The sequence below is a fragment of the Schistocerca piceifrons genome, chromosome 11, assembly GCF_021461385.2.
Source record: "Schistocerca piceifrons isolate TAMUIC-IGC-003096 chromosome 11, iqSchPice1.1, whole genome shotgun sequence".
NCBI classification, from domain to species: Eukaryota; Metazoa; Arthropoda; class Insecta; order Orthoptera; family Acrididae; genus Schistocerca; species Schistocerca piceifrons.
Window position 1 is genome coordinate 17,099,136 of NC_060148.1, and position 27,919 is coordinate 17,127,054.

General features: G+C 38.4%; 1 protein-coding gene across 3 annotated transcripts in view; it reads right to left on the reverse strand.

Moving 5' to 3' along the window:
* The window catches only part of LOC124720054, a 190,167-nt gene that overhangs the window by 98,483 nt on the left and 63,765 nt on the right, over positions 1-27,919 (reverse strand). For all 3 annotated transcript variants that reach the window (XM_047245319.1, XM_047245318.1, XM_047245317.1), the window contains 2 exons: positions 2,904-3,050; positions 835-1,050 (listed from right to left, as the gene is read on the reverse strand). In XM_047245319.1, the coding sequence (XP_047101275.1) occupies positions 835-1,050; positions 2,904-3,049 (362 nt within the window). In that variant the 5' untranslated portion in view covers position 3,050. The remainder of the gene's footprint in view (positions 1-834; positions 1,051-2,903; positions 3,051-27,919) is intronic.

The window sequence follows — 27,919 nt, forward strand, 5'->3', positions numbered from 1 at the left end:
CAGCAGGAGCGGTACCTGTTGCTCAATAACAGAACGGAATCCCATATAGTCAACAAGCCTCCATTAAAGAAATGATTTACTGAACCCTGCTTCCAGCTGGTGATTAACCTAGAGAACTGTAATATCCACCTTTGGCATGACTCTCAGTAATTGCAAGGGGAAAAAATTACCTACAAGGTAAAAGTAGTACAGGATTCGTACTGATTGCAGGAAGTTAAAAGCTGTAAGATTACTGGATAGCAGTTGTTCAGGGATATTTTCTGAGTATTAGTGTTTAAGAGACCCATGGTCTCTGCTGATTCATTACAGAGTAATAATGTAATTGTGAGTTACTTGATCTGTCGCCCCAGTTACCTTGGTTTCTGCATCGCCTATCAATACTGCTGCATGTCACTGTTAACCTATAACTAGAACTGCCAAAAACATATTCAATACAGAACCAAACAATGTTGAATGCAAGCTCGAGGTTGAAGAGTAAAGTGGACATTACTATACCCAACAGAAAGTTCTCCAAGTGAATTCAATGAGTTATTTCCAAAGCAGGCACAGAGCACATGGTGTCTACACTTGCAATGTCATGTACATATGTACAGCACAATAAAGGTACAAAAGTAAATGTGGTTAAGGAATCAAACAAAACGGCATTACTCTGTAATGAGCCAACTGAGTTCCTGGGTACATTACAGCAGCACACTCAGAAAACAGCCTTGAACCACGCAAGATGGAATTTGGGTTCACCCCGCAGTTCTGACTAATGTCAGATGTACACGACAGCTATGTATTCTATACTTTACCCACAGAACACACAAGCTGAGTAGCAGTCTGCCCACTCACCAAAAACCGCAGTAGAAGCAAATGTAGGGGTACAAGTAATACATGCTGATCGTGGGGCTCTGCTTTGGAATCAGCCGTCGCATCTTCTTCGCTGGCTCCAAGGTGGACACGGGGCCCAGCCTGCCTGCCAACGATGACCCTGATGTGGATGTGGAGATGGACACAGGGCTGTGCGCCATCTGCTTCTGCAGCAGGCTCTGTGTCAGCTGGTTGAGCCTGGGGGATAGGCAGAGCTGCTGCAATCACAACTTCACAGAAAGCTCTCCACCATAACTCATGTTTATGAGAAAAATACCATCACATCTACATTCTGTTCATGGAGTACCCACTTGTGTCCTTTTCTACTAAAATGAATTTTACAAAATTCCCTCTTCTAAAGAAATAAATTATTCCAAATGTATGTCTTACTTTTTCAACAAATTCTAGAAATAGTAACTGACAAGCATTCTGGTTGGAAGGGCATCTTGAAAGAACAAAAGGCCTAACACTAAATGATGACCATCCCATATAAGCAGAATTTTTGAGCTGTGAATTGTTTCTTTGTGTCCACTGGCACATTTTTGAACTGAAAGAACACTTTCCTATATGTCAAATGGCACAACATTGCTCAATTTCTTTTCAAAGCTCCTTCATTGCAGTTCTGCTCAAGAAATTTATTATGATTTCAAGCTGTTGCCTCAAATAACAGTTCTGGTGACAAAACAAAAACATCTGTGGTGTAGCTCCAAATATGTGTGTGTGTGTGTGTGTGTGTGTGTGTGTGTGTGTGTGTGTGTGTGTGTGGGCGCGCGCGGGCTTGCGAGAGAGAGAGAGAGAGAGAGAGAGAGAGAGAGAGAGAGAGAGAGAGAGAGAATCACACTGCTAGTTTTGGTACTCTGTACACACATACATTACCCATTTCTGCGCAAATATAAGAAGGTTTCACTATATACTATGAGCATCTTATGCAGTGAAATGTACTTATATTTTAGTACAACTGTGCTGATCACTATCGACATTAGCATACAAATAACTATTTCCTTTAGATTTTAGATGTAATCATACCACATCTATCAATGGCAATAATGTGTCAGGCCACTAACATGAATATTGGTGATCCTGACTTAATAAAAAGATTTACTCACAACAAAGTAGGTCACATGTTTTAAGTGACAGTAAGTCAATCTTTACCATTCTAAGAAATGTGCTTATGTTCTTCTTTCTACTTGCCATTCCTGTACAACAAGGTGAGTGAGGTCTTAAGAGCCCAGTCCAAACATAATTAGACATTGTCATTAAAGTACATAGCCACCCTTTGTTGCTCAATACCTCTTCATTTGCCTTCTGCTTTCCCAGGATGAAAACAACATTTGGCACTGGTATTATATGTCTCTACTCCCTTCATTAGCCTCTCGCAAGGTACAGGTTTCTGGTCCTTACATTGTCAGGTTCCAAGCAAAACTCTTCATAATTCTCAGTATTTTCCTGACTTTTAATGATATACTCTTAGGCATCAGCTGAAGATACCCATCTCGGCATTTAAACTGACTATCTCAGTGAGGAACACTTAACACTAGTTTGAGCCCAAGCATGAGACTGAGGAGAAGGATAAGATGGCAAACATCTTGTAAACTATTTGGGTAATGACCACGGCTTTCTCAAATAGTTCATGCATTTTCACACCCAAATTTGTTACTATAACTTCGACTTGTTTCTAAACAACACAGTGTCTTTGTCTGTTGCTTTCTCAATAGCTACTCACATCCAACTGATGATACAGCAACTCACAATCCTGCCACACTTCCCAGCAACTGCTAGCAACATTTAAGTCACATAAAAAGACAGAAATTCTCATGTTCAACCCTCATGTGAAGAGCGTCCCGTAAAATGAAACACTACCAACAGACTGAACCCTGTCTGTTGGTGGATGGCTAACATGGCAAGTCACTGCTCCAATTTGAATGTAAGTCATGTCATAAAGCAAGAAGTTTGAATACTGCAATCTACTGCAATGTAGATTTACATGACTTTACCTTGACAGCTAATTATATAGGCACCAGAAAAGTGAAATGATGCACTGCCCCACCTACCCCGAGCTAATCTTGCTCTTCAGCTGGTTACTGAGTGTCCCATCCAGCAGCCCACCACGAGTCACTGAGATGCGTCTCTTCAGCCCCTCCGACTTGTTGCTGCAGACCAACACTGCTGTCGATGAGGTGGAGCTGGTCATCACCATGCTGCAACATAGCCACACTGACATTAACGCAAGATGTTATGGCAAAATTCTGCTGCAGAACACACAGATCCATCAGTCGAAAGTGAATGAGAAATAGACGGAAGAGTGGTAGATCTGAGAAAGATAAAGAACGACAGATATGTACCTCAAAAAGCTGCTAGAGAAATTTATTTTGTAGCAACTAGTTTCATAGAAGCATTTTGCTCGTTTATTTAATCATTCCTTTCAAAAATGCAGTGTAGCATAGCTTGAAGTTTTCTCACTGGTTAAAAGATGTGTTTTCCGGTGTTCAGCCTCTGAAGATGACAGCACTGGGTTAGTTGTCAAAATATAGTGCAGAAAAGTGAAACTGACCACTCAGCTGAACACCAAAAAGCACAATATCAACTACTTAATAAATGTTAAAACAAAGTAAAAGAGGAATAGAGAATCTATACTTGTACTTACTGCAAAAAAAAATTAAAGAGATGTTTACTGCCACTCCCAATGGAATAAATACTTTGTGGTACAGACCAAATAGTGACAAGAAATATCACAGAATGTGTTGCAAATACTGACAACAAATATTACCAACTGTGATACAGAAATACTAACAATAATATTATACAATATGATACATTTATCAAGGGACATTTAAAAGTAACACCTGTGCCAACTTTCAAAATTTAGGAAGGTATTTACAGAAAGTTTCATAGATAGTGACACATTTTATCTATTAACTGTAGGGGACAGTCACAATGTGGAAGACTAGCTAGCAGATTGTTAAGAGGAGATTATTTTACATGTTTATTAATATGTATCAATATAAATGTGTTATGGTTTGAAGAACTTTTGTACTCTTGCTAGGGTGCTGTACGTTTTCTGCTGTTACATGATAGAATGCTGTTACGTGAAGATTCATCCATAATGGCATGAAAATAACTGTAATACGCTGATTTGATAATTGCCATATTTCTATAAGAGCAAACAAGACTTGTAGCAACTATTCATTGATATTGGGGTATCCTTTCCTTTCCACAGGAAAGTACCAATTTACAGGTAATTAGTCTTTGTATCCTTTGGCCTCTGAGCAGGGAAGGAATATCTTTTTTTTCCTTGCTTAGGGCTGTATCAATTTTCTGGTTGGAATTTTGCTAAGACAGGAGAGTCTACCAGAAATAGTAATGCTATTTTATTTATTTATTCATCTGATGTTCCAGTGATCCATGTTGTGAATATACCACAGGATACTGAACATGTCCATTTTACAAGTCTGTTGTGGTTACATTCTAGTTAATATTAAAGAAAATAAATATAACAGAAAATTAATGTTTTACAGAACAGTACATATGTTTACAATAATAGTAAGTCACACAAAAGAAGGATCTGGAAACGAATCGGAGGGTTACAGCTACATGAGTAATACACACTGTTGTTCAGGAATTTCTCTGTGATGTAAAATGACTCTTGCAAAAGGATTTTTTTAACAAGAGCTCATCATTCATGAAACAATTTGTGAAAGGAAGGCATTAAAAATCTTACAGCCACTGAAATAGACCCCTTCAGTAGTATATTCCGTTTCGTATGCTCATAGCGGATATCATCTTTCCTTCTACTCTCGTGACTATGAGACACATCATTAATTTTTTTTTTTTTTTTTTAAAAAAAAATGACTTCTTTCCCTCATGCACAGTGGATGTGAGGATTTCAAGTTCCTTAAAAACATTTCTTCATGTGCCTCTAGGATGGACTCCACTCACAATTATTATGGCTCTTTTCTGTGCTTAGTGGCTGATTTCCCCAAAATATGATTCTGTAATCCATAATGGCATGAAAATAGCTGCAACAAGCTGATTTGATGGTTTCCATATTTCTATAAGAGCAAACAAAGCATAAAGCATAAGTTGTAGAATACTGTCTCTGACGGAGTTTCAAGATAAGGTTTGTAAAACAAAAAGAAAACTGTATCTGTCAATCCGGAACAGTTCTGATGTTGATGCCATAGCACATTACAATAAATACTGCAAAATATTCAAGACTGTAATATGGACATCAAAGCATATATATTACAAGGAAAAGATAGTCATCTCACATAACAAAATAAAAACAATATGGAAAATAGTGAAAGAGAAGATCGGTAGAACCAGACATGAACAGGGGCAAATAACATTAAGAGTAAATGATACACTGTTGATATATGTGTATAATGTTACAGAACTTTTTAACAAACATTTAGTAACTGTTACTGAAAAGATGGGGTTGTCATGTTCTGTAGATGGTACCATGGGATATCTCAGACTACACATTTCAAGGAACTTCCATAATATGAATTCGCCCCTAACTACCCCAGCAGAAATAATGTCCATCATAAAATCTTTAAAATCTAAAACATCTAGAGGGTATGATGAAATTTCAACAAAGATAATTAAAGAATGCCGAGAAATAGTGCCAAATTTCAGTCCAACTCCACTTTTGCCAGCATTCTCAAAAATTTTAGGAAACGTAATGCACAATCAGCTATAAAACCTTCTTATCACAAATAAAACTGTCAAAATTGCAGTTTGGATTTCTAAAGGGTTCTGATATTGAGAAGGCTATCTACACTTAAAGTGAAAATGTACTTAATTCATTACACAAAAACTTGCCGGCAACTGATATATTTTGTGATCTGTCAAAGGCACCTAACTGTGTAAATCACAGTATCCTTTTAAGTAAATTATAAAATTATAGTGTAACAGGAAATGCTGCAAAATGGTTCAAATCTTATATCTCTGGCAGGAAACAAAAGGTATTATTAGGAAAGAGACATGTATTAAGCTATTAGGGATCATCCAACTGGGAACCAATTACATGTGGGGTCCCACAAAATTCCATCTTAGGGCCCTTACTTTTCCTTGTGTATATGAATGACCTTTCATCAATAACATTACCAGATGCCAAGTTTGTTTTGTTTGCTGATGATAAAAAAATTGCAATAAATAGCAAATCAAGTAAAGTCTTAGAGATCAGCTACTAAAATATTTGTGGACATTAACCATTGGTTTCTAGGCAATTCTATGTCACTAAACTTTGAAAAAACACACTACACACAGTTCAGAACCTGTAAGGGATGTCTCACGAGTATATGCCTAACATATGATGACAAGCAGATAGAAGATGTGGACAGTGTTAAATTCTTGGGGTTACAGCTTGATAATCAATTCAACCGGGAGGAGCACACCACAGAACTGCTGAAGCATCTTAACAAATCTCTATTTGCAATGTGAATTTTGTCAAGACATAGGGGATATAAAAATGAAAAAGCTAACATACTATGCTTACTTTCACTCCATGATGTTATATGGGATTATTTTTTGGGTTAATACATCAAGCGAAAGTTTTCAGGGCAGAAAAACATGCAATAAGAGTTATATGTGGTGTGAACTGAAGAACATCCTGCAGAGGCTTGTTTAGGAAACTAGGGATACTAATTACTGCTTCCCAATATATTTATTCCTTAATGAAATTTGTCATTAAAAATAAGTCACTTTTTTCAAAACAACAGCTCTGTTCATGGAATAGACACTAGAAATAAGAATAATCTTCACAAGGATTTAAAGTCGCTTACTCATGTACAAAAAGGTGTGCATTATTCAGGAACACACATTTTCAATAACTTGTCAGCAGCCATAAAAAAACTTAACAACCAATCAAATCTAACTTTTGCACCATTTCAGTGCAGTATTGTGTTCATTGGAAATAAGTATTATAGTAGTTCTGTTATATGTTTATTACCTTATAAATAAATAAAAAAACATTGTTTGATTTTAATGCAACCATTCCCTGGTTCAGGTCGAAAAAAATCGATTTTCGGTTTTCATCATATTTTGATAGATTAAGGTTTTATTTAAGTACTCTGAAAAGGATTTTGTTGAAACTTTTTTTTTCTCTCTCTCCAACATTTAAAGTGAATTTTCCTAACACATGTGCTTATGCGCCATGCCCACTTTTTTGTCACCCACTTTTCTGCATATATTTTAGATCTTTATATTCCCTACATTGCATGTTAGGGATTTTTTTTTTTTTTTTTTTTTTTTTTTTTTTTATACTCCCGGGAACGTTGGCTACCCTTGGAATGCAATGGTCGGTATTCTTTTATTTCTGCTGTTTGTAAACAACACACATTCAAACACGTGGTCAGTATTTTTCAAGTGTGATTGCGATTAGTTGTTATACTTAAGTTTGCAGTGCTTGTTTACATGTGTTTTGTTGTGTTTATTGAAGATGAAACATGAAGGCATTTTCAAGGAATGAAAATTTAGAGGAAACAAGTTTAGAAAGCTTTCTGCACAAGAGGTTATGTCGCCTTGCAATAATGTTTCTAATTGTAATTTTTCAAGAAGTGCATCATCAAAGAAGCTATCACCTTTTCAAGAATGTTACAACGAATTTACTGTAAGTGACAAGGGGTGCAGTAACATTATTATAAATTTGAGATTATTATCAGATGTAATTTCCAAATTTGTACAATGTAGACAGTATGGTGAATTACAGAGTGTGAAAATTTGTGAGAGTGCCAGTGGGAGAAAAGGCCTAGCAATTGCTTTGGATTTAATTTGCACTAAATGCTCAGCTGTGATTTCATTTATAAGTTCTTCAAAACCGGATGCAAGTGGTCCTTATGAAATCAATACTAGATTAGTTTATCCCTTCAATCCATTGGCAAGGGCATGGCTGCACGGAGAACATTTTGTTCAGTGATGAACTTACATCAACCACATTAGAGAAAGCTGTATGTCAGGTCAGTGATGAAAGCATGATTCTGGCTGCTAGGGAAGCAGTGGAAGAAAATGATGGATGTTCGGATATTGCAGTTGCACTTGATGAAAGTTGGCAGAAAAAGAGGACATACTTCTCTGAATGCCATGAGTGTAGACACCGGTAAAGTGTTAGATGTGGAGATAATGTCTAAATATTGCAAATGTTGTAAAGTCAATGAACATAAAGAATGCAACTGTCTGGCTAATTTTAGAGGAACAACTGATGGTCTGGAAGTTCATGGAGTACAACAAATATTTCATCGCTCTGTAGAAACAAGAGGCGCATGTTACACCAAACATTTGGGCGATGGTGACTGTAACGCATACAACAATGTGGTGAACTCTAAGCCATATGGAGATAGCATTATTAGCAAAATAGAATGTTTAGGCCATGTTAAAAAACGTTTGGGAACATGGCTGAGAAAACTAACTGTTAATATGAGAGGAAAAAAATTAGAAGATGGAAAATTGTTGACCGGACAGGATCAGTTAACTAAAACTGAAATAGAAAACTTGCAGGTATACTATGGGCAGCCAATTAGGAGAAATAAAGAAAATCTGGAGGCAATGAAGAGAGATGTTTGGGCCATATTCTTCCATATGACCTCTACTGATGATACGTCATATCATGGATTGTGTCCATCAGGAGAAAACTCATGGTGCAAATACAATATGGCTCAGGCAAATGGAGAATCTTATTCTCACCAGCATTCTCCTTCTGCTGCTGTTATTACAGCTTTAAACCTGTTTTCAGAGACTTTGCTCATCCTGACGTTCTAAGGAAATGTCTGTATGGGCAGATACAGAACGCAAATAATGTTTCAACAGCATAATTTGGAACAGCCTTCCTAAAACTGTATTTGTAGGCATTCATACAATGAAACTAGGTGTTCATGATGCTGTTATTACATTCAATTGTGGTAATATTGGAAAGTGTTGGGTACTAAGAAAACTGGGAATTAATCCTGGTTAAAATATGATCACTGGGCTGCAACGTTGCAATAAAATGAGGATAGCCGATGCAGAAAGGTCTGCATCTAATATGGCCAAGAAAGCAGGCCAAAGAAGGGCATCATACGCAGCAGGATAGTTCTAATTAGCTGTAAGTAACAAATTTCAAAAGTTTTTTGTTTAAATCAATTCCCCGTAAACTAAAATTTTCAGTACTGCATAACATAAAAAGCCACCTCTGGTATTACATTCATCAATATTCCCCCATTAGGAAGTTCATGAAAACATATTTTCTCCAGAAAAAACTTAAAGTTTTTGGTTAATAAATTTAAAAAAGTAATTCTTAAAAACTATAAAGTGGATGAAGTAGATTTTAGTACATTTGACTATTAGCATCATGCAGTATACAGTAAAAATATTAAGGTACTGCATCAAATAGTTTTTTTTCAGAAATGGGATGAATACTTGCTTAAATTAACACAGGTTAGATAGGCAGGGTGTGGTCCCCTTAAATTCAGCGCATTACTGCGATCTTAGTAAATGAGTGTTGTAAAATGATCCTTTCATATAGTTTTCATAAAAAAGATGCTAATTCCACTTGGGACCTGTGGAAAGTACATTAGCTTATTTGTTTTAGTTGTAAATATTTGTCAAATATTATTGTTTTTCTAACATGTTCTACATCCTGGAGTATCTCCTCACTACAGATCAACTGGAATGAAAGTAAATCTAATCTAATCTGACCAACATAGCTTGCTATCAGTATGTAAATCTAGATATTTTGATGTATCTACCCCTGTTATCTGCTAGTCACATAGTTTTTCTTGTATTTCTTGATCTTCTGTTGTTGCGTGATATTGAACGAAGTTTATTTTACTGTAGTTAACACAATCACCACTTCACAAGTTTGCAGCATCCCTAAAAACCATATTAGCTGACATTGCAACTTTATCTAATGAATTATCAAAGTATTGTAAATATTGTTATCAAAATGGCAAATTTACAATACTCAGTGCAATGAGGTAGCTCATTTATAAAAAAAAGACTGAAAAACTGGGTGCCCAGAACTGAGCCCTGAAGCACTCCACATGCAATCTTTCTGATCATGCTGAGACGCCTTCTCATCTTTCTGTTAACTATCTGCTTCCCTTCTGGTAAACCTTGCGGGATGTAAGGTCGTGGTCCATGAAACTCTTCAGCTCCTAACGTTTCGTCCAGTGCTTCGCTGGACATCTTCAGAGGGGTGTTTCTCCTCCGGTGAGTCTTGCCGACTCGGCAAGACTCACCGGAGGAGAAACACCCCTCTGAAGATGTCCAGCAAAGCACTGGACGAAACGTTAGGAGCTGAAGAGTTTCATGGACCACGACCTTACATCCCGCAAGCTTTACCAGAAGATATGTCATCCGGTTGTGAAAGCCTTCATACTATATCTGCTTCCCATTACAGAAGTACAAACCAAACCTCTTCCCTACATCACAAATGTACCTAGGTATGTAGCACTGTGTAAAAGTATCTAACGCCTGAAACAGTCAACCACTTCTTAGGTCACAAAATATTTCAATGAACTGCATTTTTTGTTAATTGAATACAAAACAATGGCAGCAAGGTAAATATTGCATTTTCTGTTGAAAATCCTTTCCAGAATACAAACTGACTTTACGGTCACAAAGACTTGTAAGAAACTGCGTACATTCACTTGTATTTTATGAATACTTTTCCTGTGAATAGCCACACTTGGGAAGTTTTGCATCTATGTGTGAGGTCTCAGAAATATTGCAAGCTGTTTTGAATCGTTGTTACATGTGACTTCTGGCAGATGTTTTTCACATTCACTTGTTCTTTTAAAATAACCTTGCAACTGACATTGCTGAACTTGCAGTAGTAACGAACTTAACACATTAGCTGAGGTTGCATTTCCTTTACAGTGAAAAAAATATACAGATTGTACATAACGTCTGGGAAAACTTTCAATTATTTATTGCACAAGAACCAAACATTATACAGATATCATAGATACGTCACTTTGCAGAGACACCCTGAAAGTTTTTATTCATGTATACCACCACAGTGTAGTTTGGTAATTTGGTGATAGTCATCTCTAGTCACAAACATGGCAAGGTCAGGTGCATAGTGAGCTTTCTGTGTGTTGGAGTTCGACAAAAACAAGTGTGCTACAGCTGTTCAATGGATGTTTAGAACCAACTACAGCAAGAAGCCACCAACAAGGAAGGCCATTTATCACTGGCACAACAAATTCGTTACAACGGGTTGCTTGTGCCTGGCAAAGAGAAGCGGATGTCCCAGTGTGAGTGAAGTGAATGTGGAGCATATATGAGAGACATTCATAGAGAGTCCAAAGAAACTGGTGCGTCGTGCATCCCATGAACATGAAATGGCTCCAATGACAGATTGGAAAGTCCTGCATCAGAAGCTGTCTATGAAACCATTCAAATTGGAGCTAGTGCAGAAGCTCAATGACGACGACAAAGACAAGTGTTTTGAGTTTTGTTTGCAGTTGCAACAATTGAATGAGGATGGGGATGGCATTGTTGATAGCTTAATTTTTAGGGATGAAGCCACTTTTCACACTAATGGGAAAGCGAACAGGCATAACTGTCAAACCTGGGGTACAAAGCATCCACACAAATGCACTGAATTTTAGTGTGATTCCCCAAAAGTATATGCTTTTTGTGCCTTGTCACATCATCAAAAACTATATGGGCCATTCTTCTTTGCCGAGAGCACTGTCACTGGAATGTCTGATGCCTCAAGTGCAATCTGATTCTCCATTTATCTTTCAGCGGGATGATGCTCCACCCCATTTTCATCATGAAGTTCGTAGGTACTTGAACACGGAGCTGCCACATCGATGGATCAGCCGTGCTACAGAAGGGGACAGCTGTTTCATGAAACGGCCTCCCTGATCAACAGATCTCATTCCGTGTGACTTCTTTCTGTGGAGACACTTTAAGGATCTGGTGTATGTACTGCCTCTACCACGTGATATAGCAGAGCTCTGGGAGAGAATATGGGAAGCGACTGCCACACTTGACTATGTCATGCTGGGATGGGTATGGCAAGAATTCGATTACCGTATTGATGTCTTCCAGGTCAGTCATGGTTCGCATATCTAATGTCTGTAAAAAACTTTCAGAGTTTCTCTTCAAAATGCAATATGTATGACATCTGTACAATTTTTAGTCCATGTGCAATTAATATTTGAAACTGTTCTTTTTTCCATTGTTACATATATTATCTGACCATGAGTTAACTCTGTGGGAGCTGTCATACAAACGTTGGTAACAGGAGGCACTGTGAGGAGGACTCGGGGAAGATCACCGAGGCCTTTTCCTGAAAATGCAAAATTTGCAGCAAGAATAATGTAATGGAGGAGCAGGAAGGGAAGACCCATGCCACAGGCACACCTGGATCAAGTCAGGAGACAGCTGATGAGGATGGGACAAGGTGGTAGTGAGGAGGGATGGTTGGCAACTGGCAGTTGGAGTGCTACCAAGATTAAGACATGTCTGACAGTTTTTTGTGGCTACCAGCAACAGGTTTCAGCTGCCAGAGTTGAGGGGAGAACCACCTCAACATAATGTAAGAGTACAGTATGTGCAGTAGATTCTGCCCTTGGTTAGGAAAAATTGGAATAACACTAATTTTAGGAAGAAGATAGTATTGCTACATTGTAGCAGTCATGGCAGAAGTGTAGGCCCTTTATTTCAGAAATTAGGGGAGGAGTATCACATCACCAGCAGTTTCAAGCCAAGTGCTGAGCTGGATCAGGTGGTTATGGATTTAGGGTCCCTGTGTAAGGATTTCACAAAAGAGGATCAGGTAGTGACAGTGTATGGAGCAGGGAACATCCTAGACAAGAATAGGACATACTATATAAATGGTGAAGTTAGCTGAAGTAACTCATAGCACCAATGTGAGCATGGCAGGGCTATTCCAGTGGCAAAGTCTGTATCAGTGCTGTACATGTCAATGCAGAACTGGAAATGGCGCTGATGACTGCTGGTGGGGCACCATCGCAGTGTACTGATGTGGACTACTGGGAGATGAGGCTACACTGGGCATGATCTGTGCCTCAATGGTTTTGGGAAAGGGTGGTTGGTGGAGTTGATTAGTGAGAGTATAGTGAGTGGGTGTGGGGCCACACATGGTCAAATACACTAAGATAAAAAAAAAACTGAAGCACCATGAAGCAGTTACCTGAATGGGTTAGAAATTTGTGGATGTGATGTGCGTGTACAAACAAAATCTTACAGTTTCTGAAAAATTGGGCTATTTACTCAAAAGAAAGAGCTCCAAAAACTGAGCAAGTCAGGAACTCATTGGTCCACCTCTGGCCCTTGTGCAAGCAGTTATTTGGCGTCACATTGACTGATAAGAATTGTTGGATGTCCATCTGAAGGATATCGTGCCAAATTGTGTGCAATTGACATGTTAGATTATCAAAATCCTGATATAGTTGGAGAGATCTACCCATAATGCACCAACAGTTGTAAACTGGGGAGAGATCCAGCTACCTTGCTGGCCAAAGTAGGGTTTGGTAAGTACGAAAACAAGAAGTAGAAACTCTTGCCGAAATTTAAGTGTGGTGTGGCTTTCCATGTAGAGCAACAAAATGGGGCATAGAATATTGTCAATGTACCACTATTCTCTCAGGGTGCTCCAGATGACAACCAAAGGGGTTCTGCTATGAGAAGAAGAAATGGCATCCTAGACCATAACTCCAGTTGTGGGGCTGTACTGGCAGGTGGCAGTCAGGTTAGTATCCCACTGCTGTTTGGGGTTTCACCAGACATCTTCGGCCTCGAATCTCATTGACTGGAGTACAATTGTCTTCAGTGATGAGTTCCACTTTGAACTGAGCTCCAATCACCAGCAAAGAAGTGTCTGGAGACACGCCAGAGAGGAACCTCAATGTTGCCTGCTGTACATCCCAAAAACCACTAGAGGTAGTCTGAGATGATATTTCTTTTACAGCAAGACCCATTTGCTTGTCATCTGCAGCAACCTTACAGTGCCACAGCGTACTGACAATATTCTATACCCCATTTTGTTGCTCTTCACAGCAAGCCATCCAGAGTTTACGTTTCAACAAGATAATGCCTACCCAGACATGGGGAAGTTTCTACTGCTTATCTCCACATTTGCCAAACCCCGCTTTGGCCAGCTGGGTCACACCATCTCTCCCCAGTTTAGAACTTTTGGAGCATTGAGGATAGGGCCCGTCAACCCTTTCAGGATTTAGATGATCTAGTGTGCCAACTGGACACAATATGGCATGATATCCTTCATGAGGACATCTAACAACATCAATCAGTGCCAAACAAGCTGCTTGCACAAGGGCCACAATGGGATTAATTTGTTACCGACTTACTTGGTTTGTGGAGCTCTTTCTCTTGAATAAATAATTCAATTTCTCTGAAATTGTGCTCACTCATTTGTTTGTACATGTACATAACATCTACTGATTTCCATTCCATACAGATTATATGTTCATGATGAATTTTTTTGTCTAAAAGTGTATCAGTTGTCGTGGGTAAGAGAACTAGGGCTTCTTTTAGGATAAATCATGACAACAGGCTCCCATCTCTTAAAAGGGTCTCAACCAGCTTAAGAGACTTCTCCACTGTGCAGGAAAAAGAATGTGATACACTGGAGTGTGCAAGTGCCAAAGAAATTTGCCAGAAATTATCTATTATTCATCAATATGTGCAGGGCATTAAAAATAAAGTACAGCAGCTTGATGTTGAATTACAGTCTTTTAGCAACATGGTAGTGCACACTAGTGCAGAGATGATGAATTGCTGCATATTGTGCTATTATATGACTGTGCAAGTTGCTACTGTAGGTCTAACTATTTTGAATAGTCAGCTACTAAAGGAACAAAGCTAAATGCCAATAAGAAGCTAATCATTCTGGATATTTACCACTCACCTAATGGTAATGTGGACACTTTCTTCAACAAATTAATTTAAGTCCTGGAAGGGGTATCAGCCCCAAAAACTAGTATAATAACATTTGGACGCAAAACTATTAACACAGGTTTTGAGGGTGAAATTAGTAATAATTTCCTACACATTTTGAGCACTTTTTATGTGGCACAAAGGGTGAACACTGCGACAAGTGTTTCAGAAAGTTCAGTTTCCATTTTAGACCACATACTTATGAGCACAGACAGAGAAAGTAAAGTTTTATACAAGATTTTGGCATTTTGGATGATTACTGTCAGATAATAAAGCTAAAGGCATACTCAGGGAAACCTGTGGAACTGCAAGCCCATAAGAGGATTCTCTCAGCACTGGCAAATCAAACCTCGGATGAAATGTATATGGAAAGCAATTTAGATGCTAAGTTATCTACATTTTTTACATTTCTTACATTAACCCAATATAATTGTGACATAACCTGGAATGAATAAAGATTAATAAAACTAAATCCTGACATGCATTATTTTCTGTAAAACCTTAGAAAATCTCTTGAGTAGTGAGACTGGCTGATAGTTAGTAGTACCTTCCTTATCTCCCTTCTTCTACAATGTTTTATTTAACAACTCCATACTTCAGTCCTTGAGGTACTATTCCCTGCTCTGACTGATACATCAAAAATATGGCAAAGGATTTTACTCGCACGGCTGTTGCAGTATTTAATAATTTACTAGATATGTTGGAAACTCCAGAATAGTTCTTTCAACTTCCTGTATAGTGACTTCTTACATGAACCTGTTGTACTGTGCCAGGTACACTGGGTTGCAGAAAATTTATGCCTTATTTACAGAGCCTCCCAATCATGTCTGCTGTTACTGTTAACAAATATTTGTTGAATATATCAGAAACTTTTCTTGGGTCACTAATAAGATGATCCTTGTATTTTACTGGCGATTCTCCCCATTTTCTTCTTTATAAAATTCCTGTTAGTTTTTACTTTATTGTTTAAGTTACCAATTTCTGCCTTCAAGAAATGTTCAATGCCTGTACAGGACTGCTGAGAAATCTACTGCACAGACTATAACGCCAAATGTTACTGGGATCATCGGATATCTTGGCTGTCATAAAGTTCTCATTTTGTTTGAAGATAAATTTTGATATCCTCAGAAATCCAAGGCCTATAACCTTATTTAGAAGATTTTCTTTCATTATTTATGAAATGTTCCTTTGCATAGGCTTCTACTTGCACTGGTAAATAAATTTGGAGTTAACATCAATATCAGCACATACTGGAGAACAGTTGTAGTACTCCAGACTTTAGTGAACAGCACCATCTTTAAATTCTGCTTGAGCAACATCAGGTAGGCAAGTAAACTATTATTTAATTACTTTGTGTATGACATTTGTACTAAAATATTGTATTTCTGTTTGTTTCATATCGTGGGGGGAAAATGTTAGTAAAGTGATTCAACAGTGTTCTGACAACGACACAATTGGACAGGTTACTGACAGTTCAAAATAAGAAAACTTCATGTCATCATTGTCAGATCTTCTCTGCACATTCTCGTTCAATGAATGTTGGAAAATTATTTATATATGATGTATCAGTTCACGAGAGGTAGTGAACAAGTATTGGTCACTGCATAATATATCAAAGTATTATTAATAAAAAGTGTGTTATTTACATGTGTGTGGATCATGTATATAGAGTAGTGTGCAATGATCCTACCAACAGACAAGGAGGAGATTTTTTCAATTTTATTGATTTTTGAGTAACCGTGAAAAGCCTATGAGAGATATATATTTAAAGGAAAGGGTTTTAATTTTGACTTTTGTTGTCCAGTTAATGTTCCTCTGGAAGTTATTAACAAACAGTCTATTTTGTAAAATATTAGGCACATTGGAACATATAATGGAAGTTTCACGTATGGACAGTAAATCAAAACTAACTAATTTGATATAGTGTTTGAACAATAATTCCGGAAAAAATACAAAGAGGGAACCCTTAATTTCTTTAAAGTGACTAATTTTTTACAGTCCCTTGAAATACTTTCAATTCATTTTTTGAGTTGAAATTTGAGTTTGGTTGATAACTCATGAGTTGACAACAGAACATTACAGTTATCCGAAGTTTGCCTCAAAACACAGAACCTGTGGAAATTTCTCAATAACAGTTTAAGATTCAGTATGGGATTGACATATAAAGGAACAAAATAACTCTGAAGAATAACAGATCCTACATTAACATATTCATCAAATTTACTAACTGAAATTTTGGTAGAAAGATAGTTTGAAGTGATATACTTAAATATTAAATTGCAGCACACTCAAATAGTACCCGTGGATGATCAAATTCTATGGTTCAAAGTGTCATTGATTTGTGAAATAGCTAAAGCAGTTCTTGGACTGTGGCGATGATTTACGTGAATACGATATTCCAGTGCCTGTGTTGCTAAGAAGAATAATGCAATGTTCCTTCAGACGTGTGTGCATTTGTGTAGAAGTACAGGTTGTGATACAGGAATGACAACATACAGAAGTCTGGGTCTGACTCCCAAGTGGTTCAGATGACTGCTTGCATAATGCGGGAAATCCTGGGTCAAGTCCCAGTCTGGAAAAAATTTTCACTGTCGGCAGGTGATGACTGATTGTACTCACAACCATGAACACATTTCATGTACTTCACAAAGGCTGTAGTTGTCACAGTGCCTTTCTTCTTAACAACACAAGCACTGCAATATTACATTTATCAGCTGATATCAGGCAGTGACTTTCAATTGAAATGTCATCCTCTCCTATGGGAATTGCATAATGTATGTATGTATGTATTTATGTATGACAACACATTGTGTGGCAGGAACGACAACATATGGAAGTCTGGGTCTGGCAGGGAGTCATGTATGGGTAGCCAAAGCAGTTAACGTAACTACATGGATAAAATGGGAAATCTGAGTTGGAGTCCCATTTTGGCACAAATTTTCATTGTTGTCATTCCCTTATACAACTGGCGTTTGCTTGTATTTGAAACTGTGAATACAGTTCATGTATTTACATGTACTTTTAGAAGAAATCTCTTTTCATCTAGGCAGACTGCTGTATATCAGAACAGATAGGATTTTCCATTAAGAATAACATAAATACAAGGAAATATTCATATGGGGTGTAGTCTCACTAATTAACATGGTCACATACCTGTGAAAGGAGTTAGCTCAAAGACATTAACTATTTTCTAATATGCCTGGAGGGAGAATACATTGCTTATTTGTACCCTGAGAAATCTAGCTCACCTCATCAGTATTTAAGCAGTGACTGGTGTTCAACTCCATGGGACACTGTTCAAAAAGCATATAACTATCCATATTACACCAAGTAAAACAGTATGCAGCCAGTGAAGTACATCATCACAGCTTACAGCAGGATGGGATTCATCGTGGTAACCAACATGTGCAGGACACTGTTAGAAGAGCACTGGAAAATATGGAAAGGGTTGGTCATTGTGGGAAGACCAAATTTGCCATAAAGGCTGCAGCACATGTAAAGACTCTTGCTTCTGCAACAATCTTATATTTTTACAAGTGCAGTTTAGCTGTCTACATACAGGGTCAACAGGGCGGCACCTACAAGTACATAAGTGTGGCCTGTTGGTGATTTCGATTCGCCACCAGCAGTCTTCAGCTGCAGTTGTGGGCAGAAAGCAAATACAAGACAACACATTTTGTCTTCAACAGCAACCAGAAAGCAGATGTCGGCAGTCTGTCTAGCATCATGTAACTGCCATGAATTGGGGACAGCAGTATAGCAGCCATTGGCGTCATGGCATCCACATGCTGGCAGTAATAACATAGAGCAGAGTGTCTCTTTCAAAATGGTAGCAACTTTTGCATACATATTGTCTCTAATGAAATGCAAAGTGTGTTTGCTGCAATAGTTCTATTGTGTGTCAATGATTGGTGTAAACACTTGAGAACAATATTTATCTGATCAATTACTAGCGTATAGTTAAGTATATCAATTAAAAAGTGGAGTACAATATAGCTCAATTGAACCAAGAATTAACAAAGCAGCTGTAGAATGATAGGAAAGAAATGCAGAAAGAAAACAGATACTTGAAAAGGGAACTGGGTGAGCAAACAACTATCAGCTCTCTGCACAAACATCTAATAATAATCAGACTCTTACTAAAAAAATGTTTAATAATTAGGGTACTGCTAAGCAGATTAATAGTGATAATCAGGCTGTGAAAGGAGAGTTTACTGTGCAAATAACTTATAGTAATTCAGCTCTCGAGTTAGTGGTCTCTGAATAGGTATCCAAAATTAGGACTCAAGTCCATGCTCATACTGATGAAGGTCAAGCTGAAAAGAAGAAGGTATTCAATTAAATAAAGAAATTAACAGAGGACTTTTCCAGTTCAAGATTAAATTTGCTCGAGGATTTCGAAAAAGATAACGACACTCTGTGCAGATAAAAATGTACGGGCACAGAGAATAATGTACGGGCACAGAGAATAATGTACGGGCACAGAGAATAATGTACGGGCACAGAGAATAATGTACGGGCACAGAGAAAAATGCACGGGCACAGAGAAAAATGCACGGGCACAGAGAAAAATGCACGGGCACAGAGAAAAATGCACGGGCACAGAGAAAAATGCACGGGCACAGAGAAAAATGCACGGGCACAGAGAAAAATGCACGGGCACAGAGAAAAATGCACGGGCACAGAGAAAAATGCACGGGCACAGAGAAAAATGCACGGGCACAGAGAAAAATGCACGGGCACAGAGAAAAATGCACGGGCACAGAGAAAAATGCACGGGCACAGAGAAAAATGCACGCGCAGAGAGAAAAATGTACGCGCAGAGAGAAAAATGTACGCGCAGAGAGAAAAATGTACGCGCAGAGAGAAAAATGTACGCGCAGAGAGAAAAATGTACGCGCAGAGAGAAAAATGTACGCGCAGAGAGAAAAATGCACGCGCAGAGAGAAAAATGCACGCGCAGAGAGAAAAATGCATGTGCAGAAAGAAAAATGCATGTGCAGAAAGAAAAATGTATGTGCAGAGAAAAAAATGTACGTGCAAAGAGAGAAGTACATGCAAAGAAGAAGTATGTGCAAATATAGATTCGGCTAGACAAGAATTCGTACAATCTATCGATGAAGTAAATTTCACTCTAGACAAGAAACAAGAAGACTTATCTAACTTAAAGGAAGAGATCATAAAGGAAAGATCTTAGAGTCTATAAAGAGAGGGGTAGAAATAGATTCTAGGAAAACTGAGAACAAGGTCACATGACCACTGCATGTACTTAAGACCTGGAGGCAGGTAATTGTGATAGATTTCCAACACACCTAACAGAGGTTAGGGTCAACTAGTTGAGCTAAATATGGCTCTTACTAATTTAGAATTGTTAATGCCAGCTGTTAAAATACAGGATGAGCCCTCAGCCATCTCTAGCATCTGTAAAGCAGATGAAGTTGTTGCTGAGGAAAATGCTAATAGTGTTAAACCTAGTAACAGTGAGGATATTAAAATCAGTTATTTGGTACGAAGCACTGAGATTCTTCTAACAGCCAAAGCTTGGCAGGAGGAAATCTGATTAGGGAGTAGCATTTATCTATCACATTTTTGCCCCAGAATCAAACCTGAGGGGACAGTACACATTATTTTTCTGAGGACTTTTGTAGATGCATTACCAGCTTCATGAGACAGTAAGAAGAAAAAATGATTTACTGTCAGACATTTGGAAGCCAAAGTCACAGATTGGGGAGTCCTGCATCGTAAAGATTTCCAAAATTGACTTTGGCAGGCAGTTTAAAAGAGAGATATTGGTCTGATGGCAAGCAGCACAAACTACCATTGAAACTGTTCTATCCTAAACCATATAATAGAAGTGGGGAGAATTTAGGAAGTATTTGGGTGGCATCTACCTAGAACAAAGCTTTTAGATGAACACATTAGTGAGAGCCAGTTGATTAAGGTGCTGATCAGTCATATTTCTGCCAATTTTAGGGAGAAAATGAGTGCCAAGGAGTATCATAATATCATTACTATACATAATTATCTCGAGCAACTGGATATTTTAAACAAAACTAGGCACGAAAAACAATCAACATTTGATAAAGATAATTTTCAGAAATGTAATGAAGACCTTAGAAGAGAAGGGGAAGTAGGAACTAGTCAGTGCTGTCAACTTTAGTGATATACAAATAATGATGAACTGCACCAGAAAAGCATCAGGAAGTTCCATAGATTAGAGAAGAATACTTTTTTGGGGAACAATCAATAGCCTATTGGTACAGTTATAATTGAGCAAACATAAAACGATGAACATCTTTTGCTAGGGGCCATATGAAGAGACAAATAAGAAGTATCACTGGCCCCAATATTTAGGCTCAATCAACTTGGAGAAAGAACACTTATTACATAACAACCTTGAGGATGAAAAACCATTTAATAGTGAATGTAAGTTTAAAACCCATTGTTATAGGAAAAGTACTTGGAGAAATGGCTTACATTTTTGTCAATTCAGGTGTGACATGCATTACTGCTCAAGCCTTATTGAAAATGAAAGAGAAACGTTGAAGTGACCAGTGTTGCCCATTACTGGAGTCCAAATAGTAGGCATCACTGGAAGTAGAGGGTAGTGTGTAAAAGAAGTAGTGTTCTTATCTCTAAGTTTGGATAATTTAAGATTTTATCAAATTTTTTTGTTGGTAGCAAACATGAAAAATCATCTCATTACTAGGATTAGATTGGTGAACTCACTGTGGAATCACATTTGCTAAGAAGTGCGGGATATTTATGTTGGCAATTCTTGTGTGCTCTGTGGCAGTGGAGATGGCTATGACATCATGCGTACTGGTTTTCCATCACTGTCACCGATCCTACTGACTTCAGACTTAAGCAACTTCACCTTTTGGAGGTTCTTTTCTGGTGGCTTGACACTTGAATATTTATTGTTGCATTGTACCCAATCTAAATTTCCTTTTGTTTGTTGAACGTAATATTTATGAAAATAGAATAATTACGGTTACACTGAACAACTGTAATGTATGTAAATACTGCCAGTATATCTGGTGTAAACTACGTTGTTGGTACCTATGACACTACTGGTAGGGAGGACTATACTGGGTGGCTAGATTTCGTTGCTGGATTATAGAAGCAAAACCAAAACCTACACAGTACAACAGAATTAAAAGATCACTTCCTTGAAAGCCTGTAATTCTCTCCTGGTTCCTTTCTGAAGTTTGAAATTTCCCTCACATGTACCTACAGCCTTCCTGTGGAATGGTGCAAAAGGATGACACTCTGAGATGGAAAAAAGGCCAGAGCTCAGAAATTCATGTGAAGGTGGGTTAATAATGTCTCACTAGCACAAAATTTCACCAAAATTTTGCCCATTGCCATGATGGATGTGTCACATGATGGGAGGGTCGTCACACTCCCTCTTCAACCCACACTTCATCCCTTCCATGATGCCTCCGTAAGAGATGTCAGAAGTGCAATACCTAACAATGACATCATGAAATTTTGTAATGGATGTCCCATGAAAAAATTCTACACACATGGCCATTCAGAACTGACTTTAAGAGGCCTCAGGAAGTAGCACAAAGGGTATCAATGAAACCATCCCTTTCCGTGGGGAATTGATTTTTTTTTTACACATTTCATAGTCACCAATGACAGTTTGCAGTGCAATGAGCAACATGACTATGTTCTTTACAACCTTTGTTACCACTGACCCACCCAGACATTTCAATATTTCTATACGGGCATTGTGACAATTTTTGCTCCCGTGTAAGGGGCGAAACCACTAGGGACCATTCAAAACTTTATGACACAATTTGACAGTGATCTGCCACAGCAAAGGACGCTTATGCATTTTCAGCCCTCCTTTTTCTCATCCTTCGATTCCAGATGCCTGCAGGTTCCTAGGCCTACTTTGCAGGTTGTATTTGTAAGAGCACATTTTTAAAATTCTCAGGAATGGTGGGCAGGTGTCACTGTTGGTGTTGCTGAATTGGGGTGGGGGTACAGGTATCTTTTACCATTTTATTCACACTTGTGTGGATGTCACTGCCTCCCATCATCACACCACAGGACGGCATGAAAAAGGAGGGCTGAAAATGCACATACATCCTTTGCTGCTTCAGATCACATTCACAATTTGTCAAATAGTTTTCAATCATTCCTAGTGGTTCCCACTAGTATGAATGCAAAAGTTCCAGTCACACTGCACTCCAAAAAGCACTGTCACATTCAGTGGGGTTGCATCCCCACAACGCCCTTAGTGAAGGCTTGAAATGTCACAGGATGTCACGTTGTCACAAATGTCATCCTGTTACTCACTGCACAGTGAACAGTCTTTTTCAACTGTGAAATGTGTGGGAACCAAAACCGTATGGAAAGGTGTGGTTTCATTGATGACTTCTATGTCACTCCATGTGGCATTTTCTCATTTATTCTGAGTGGCAGTATGTCTGAAAAGTTTTCTTTGGCCACCCATAAGAGAATTACAATTTAAATGCTGGGCGTCATGGTTCTGATCATCACAGAGCTGTCACAAGAAAGGATGAAATGTGGGTAAGAGGGGGTGTGATGACCTTCCCATTATGTGACAGGTCAATGATGGCATTGGACAAAATTGTGAAGAAATCTCATGCCGATGTGACACCATTAACCCACCTTACACGTCACATGAACTTCTGAGCTCTGGCCTTTTTTTCGCATGTTTCGACATGCGCATTATCGAGCCTGAGGGTGATGTCCCAGGACGCCACACTTCTGCACTATTACAGAGGTAGGTTGTGGACACCTCTGAGCCAAATTTCTGCACTCCAATGGGAGACAATTATGGGTCTGGAAATAGTAATCCTTCAGTTGTGCTGTGCAGTGTATATAAAGGAATAACTCTATGATAGTATCTTAACAGTAAGACACAGTAAATATCTTTGTGGTGTTAGTGTTCTTTCAACCAGCAGCAGGCTAAAATCAGTTTGTATGATAATTAGGAAGATATACAAATAACTGTAGCCAGAATATAAAGGAGTACTAATTATGGAATGTAAAAATAACAATACTAATACAGACAAAACACATGCAGTGGTGAAGTATGAAAGAATGAAGATTCTTAAGCTTGTGGCATAGACATTATTTCATTTTCATAATTTCATTATGTAAAATTGCAAGTATTCCTGAAGTGAAGTGGCCATTGGGTATCCACTGGAGATTATCAGTAACTAATTAATAAATAGAACTAAAGATAATGAAAGTTATGCATACTCAGTGTTGATATCTATGAAACTTAGTTTTACGAGACTTACAAAAGACATTTACCTGGAAGACATTACAAAGAAACTTTGTTAATAAAAAGGCATAAATACTACAAGTTAAGTGACAAATGTTACATATTTATCACTACTATTAATTTAAAGGGGGAAAATTTACAGAACAACTAATAACAGACATTTTAAGTAATTACATCTAAATGAATCCATTTTTATAAGCCTTATAAAACTCTTGTTCTATTATTAAATGGAAACATACAGCTTACGTTTGTATGGTTTTCTTCATATTGGTAATACTAACTGATATGGGTTTTTTTAATCACTGAAACATGAGGGAATCATGTTGTTATAAATGTATGACTACAACGGAGCCAGTGTAACAGGCCTTTGAAGCAGAACCTAGTGACATAAAGCATATGAAAAAATGCAATTGTGAAGAAAGCATAAGGATATGTGATTGTATAGAAATAATGTAACATTAATAAAACTGATGCCATGAAAGTTCATATAGTCATTTTGACTTTGAAAGTAAGACAATCACAACAATCACAACAATAACAACAACAACAAAAACAACAACAACAATAATAATAATAATAACAATATAATGGATAATAACACAAAAAACCTATATGAGGTCTGTTGAAAAAATTCCCAATCTTTGGCACAAAATTTTTCTATGCTTACCTTTTACTTATTGTGCATGGCCTCCTTTGAAATACTCTTTTACACAACTTTTACACCACTCTGAACACAGTTTCCACTTCCGGAAGCAGTTTGTGTGTGCCACTTGCTGGATTGCACGAAGCGTCGTTTGCAAATTTTCTTTTATGTTGTCTACTGTTTCAAATCTTCATCTTTTCAACTTTGGAAATAAAGTCCACTGGAGCCAGGCCTGGAGAGTACAGAGGATAAGGCAGCACAGCAATTTTGTTTTCTGTGCAATAGTCACAAACCAACAGTGATGAATTTGCAGGTGCATTATCACAATGCAAGAGCCATGAATTGTCTCAGCACATTTCACAGAGTTTCCTTCTCACATTTTCTTGCAGGCATTGCAATACATCCCGATAGTACCATCAATTAACATTTTGTCCCTGTTGCACGAATTCACAGTGAACTAATTTTCAAAGAATACTAGCAGCATGACATCTGCCATGACCTCACAAGCTGTTTTTGGTCTCTCAGATTCTTTCCTGACCCACTGTGAAGACTGAACATTGGTCTTAACATCATAACTGTAGATCCACATCTCATCAACAATTATGGCTCTTGAGTAACATCTCATTCTCACTTGCGTGATCTGAAAGCTCTTTACAGATTGAGAGGTGTAGGTCCTCCTGGTCTCAACACATGAGCCACGAGATGAAATTGGTGCAAAACAATGCATTCCAAGATGTCACTCAGGATTTTATGACACAATCCAACTGAAATGTTACATTCTTCTGCAATCTTTTTGACAGTCAGTCTTTGACTGCCACGCACAATTTCATTGACATTCCTGCCATGAGTGTCATTGGTAGACTGCGAAGGGCATCCTGAATGAGGGTCAGTTTTAACTTCTGTCTGGCCATTTTTAAACCATGTGAACCATTCATAACACCAAGTATTTCTTAAGCAAACATCACCATAAGTTTCTTGCATCATTTGGTGTGTCTCTGTATATGATTTCTTGAGTTTCACACAAAATTTAAGGCAGATGCATTGCTCCTCTAACCCTGCCATCTTGAAATTTGTGAACTATGTGACACAACATTCTACTCAATACAGCACTGAACAATAAATAACAAACATACAACAATGAAACTTCAACCATTACACATTGAACACAGGTGTGTGCAGGATGGCAAGCACATTTCACTCCAACATACCATTGGCATGAAACTACAAATGTTCTGAAAATTTTTGAACCGACCTCATATTTGGTTAATGCAAACCATATACCAGCAGCCCTAATATGAAACAAAAAATGGTATGAATGTTTTGAGTAGAAGAAAAATTAATTAATTAAAAGGAAATGTAGGTTTTGAGTGTGTGTGCGTGTGCATGTGTGTGTGTGTGTGTGTGTGTGTGTGTGTGTGTGTGTGTGTGTAAAATGTTTCTTACCATCTTCCATATTTGAATTATCTTACTTAGAAAAAAGGAACGTGGTTACTAATTTATATGAGGCAGTATATTGTGAGTACAGAATTTAGATTAATTCAATTCGGAATTTCTTCCTGTAAGTATTAAGGGTATAAAGTTTTCTATGCCCTTGTCTTGACGAAATGAGCAAACTTGTCTGTAATAAATCTTATTGTAAAGGTTTAGTTCTGCATTAGTCAAATATTTGTTTTTATTTCATTATCTACTTGTAAAGTTCCACTTTATCTCACAAATTTTACAATCCACTATTGCCAGTTTCTGCTACTACCATCTTCAGGTCATAAAATGATGTGATACAGGTTGGTTGGTTGGTTGGCTGGTTGGTTGGTTGGTTGATTGGTTGGTGAGGGGACCAAACTGAGGTCATCAGTCCAATGACCTAAGGTTGCAGAAACCAAGGGAGGAACAACACAAACAGCACAGTCCAGTCCAATCAAGAAGAAGGGAAAACAGGGAAACAGAGGTAAAAAGGAACATCTGGGCTCCAGGAAGAGGAAAGAATAAAAGGAGGTGAGGGGAAAAAGAGAGCAGGGGTGCCCCAGAAACACTCTTCATGCTTGAGCACCAACACTGCCACTGACCTGTACTGATCTCTTCACCATGCCAGTTGTGACAATGGAAACAACACCAGAGAAGAAGACACAAGAAAAGGAGGAACAAGACTGCACAAAAGACCAGACAATACATAGGGAAATAGAGGGGAGAACCTGGCCTGTGTTGGGGCAAGGCCAAGGCCTCCATAAGCAATGCCAGTAGTAACTGCAAATGAGGGGCTCCAATGCCAGAGGGAAATTCAAGCACTTAAACCTGGGAGGACAAACCATTTTCATGAAGAAAACTGGACATATTTAATCATGTGAGAGTTGTCTGCTAACACTCAGGACAAGGAGGGTGGGAGGGCACTTTTAGTACAAAGGGTCAAAAGGCGGGGGCAGTCCAGCAAAATATCAATCACCGTGAGCAGGGCACTGATACTACATATATACACTACCCATTGTAGATTAAAGCCATGGGTCAACCTAGTATGGCCAATACAAAGATGGATGATAGATTCCAGCCAGGAGAGGAGGAGGGAAGAACGCCACACGATGGGAGTCCCTTGATTGGATGAAGTTTATCAGACAGTGGGGTAGCCTGTCAAGGTTCGACCCACGATTGAGCAGAAAGGGATATGGTGTAAAGCTGCAAATCCACTGTCTGAGTAGGCATCGAGAACAGGGGGTAGGCAGCTGCCCCCCTCCTCCTCCTCCTCCTCCCCCCCCCCCACACCCAGCCAGATTATCAGCAAAGTTCATTAACTGGGACACTTACTGAGCTGGGTAAAAGGACATCAACCGACCATGGAGCAGCACCAAGATTGGTGAGAAGGCCATAGATAGCAGAGACCAAGGGGTGGAAGGAAAAACACTGAGTGATTGCCTGAAGATCTCTCATTGAGTCCATGCATAACATGTGGGTTAGGAAGAACCATTTAATAAAGCAGAGGGAACCACAGATGGACATCAATTTCACAGTAAACACCCCACATATGACAGGCTAGAGATGGTGTTCCCTGCCAAAAGAAGTAGTGAAGGCATGCCCCCATGATTGGTGGATTTAGAGCCATCAGTGTAGAAAATAATGGCACCCCGAAGTGTTCAAAATAAACAACAGAACACCACTGGAGTGATGGAGGCTTTCAGACCCCAGAAAAGGTCCATCAGAATCCGAGGCAAAGGAAGTAACCAGGGGGGTTGGCTGGGAGAGAACATGGAGAAAAGGAC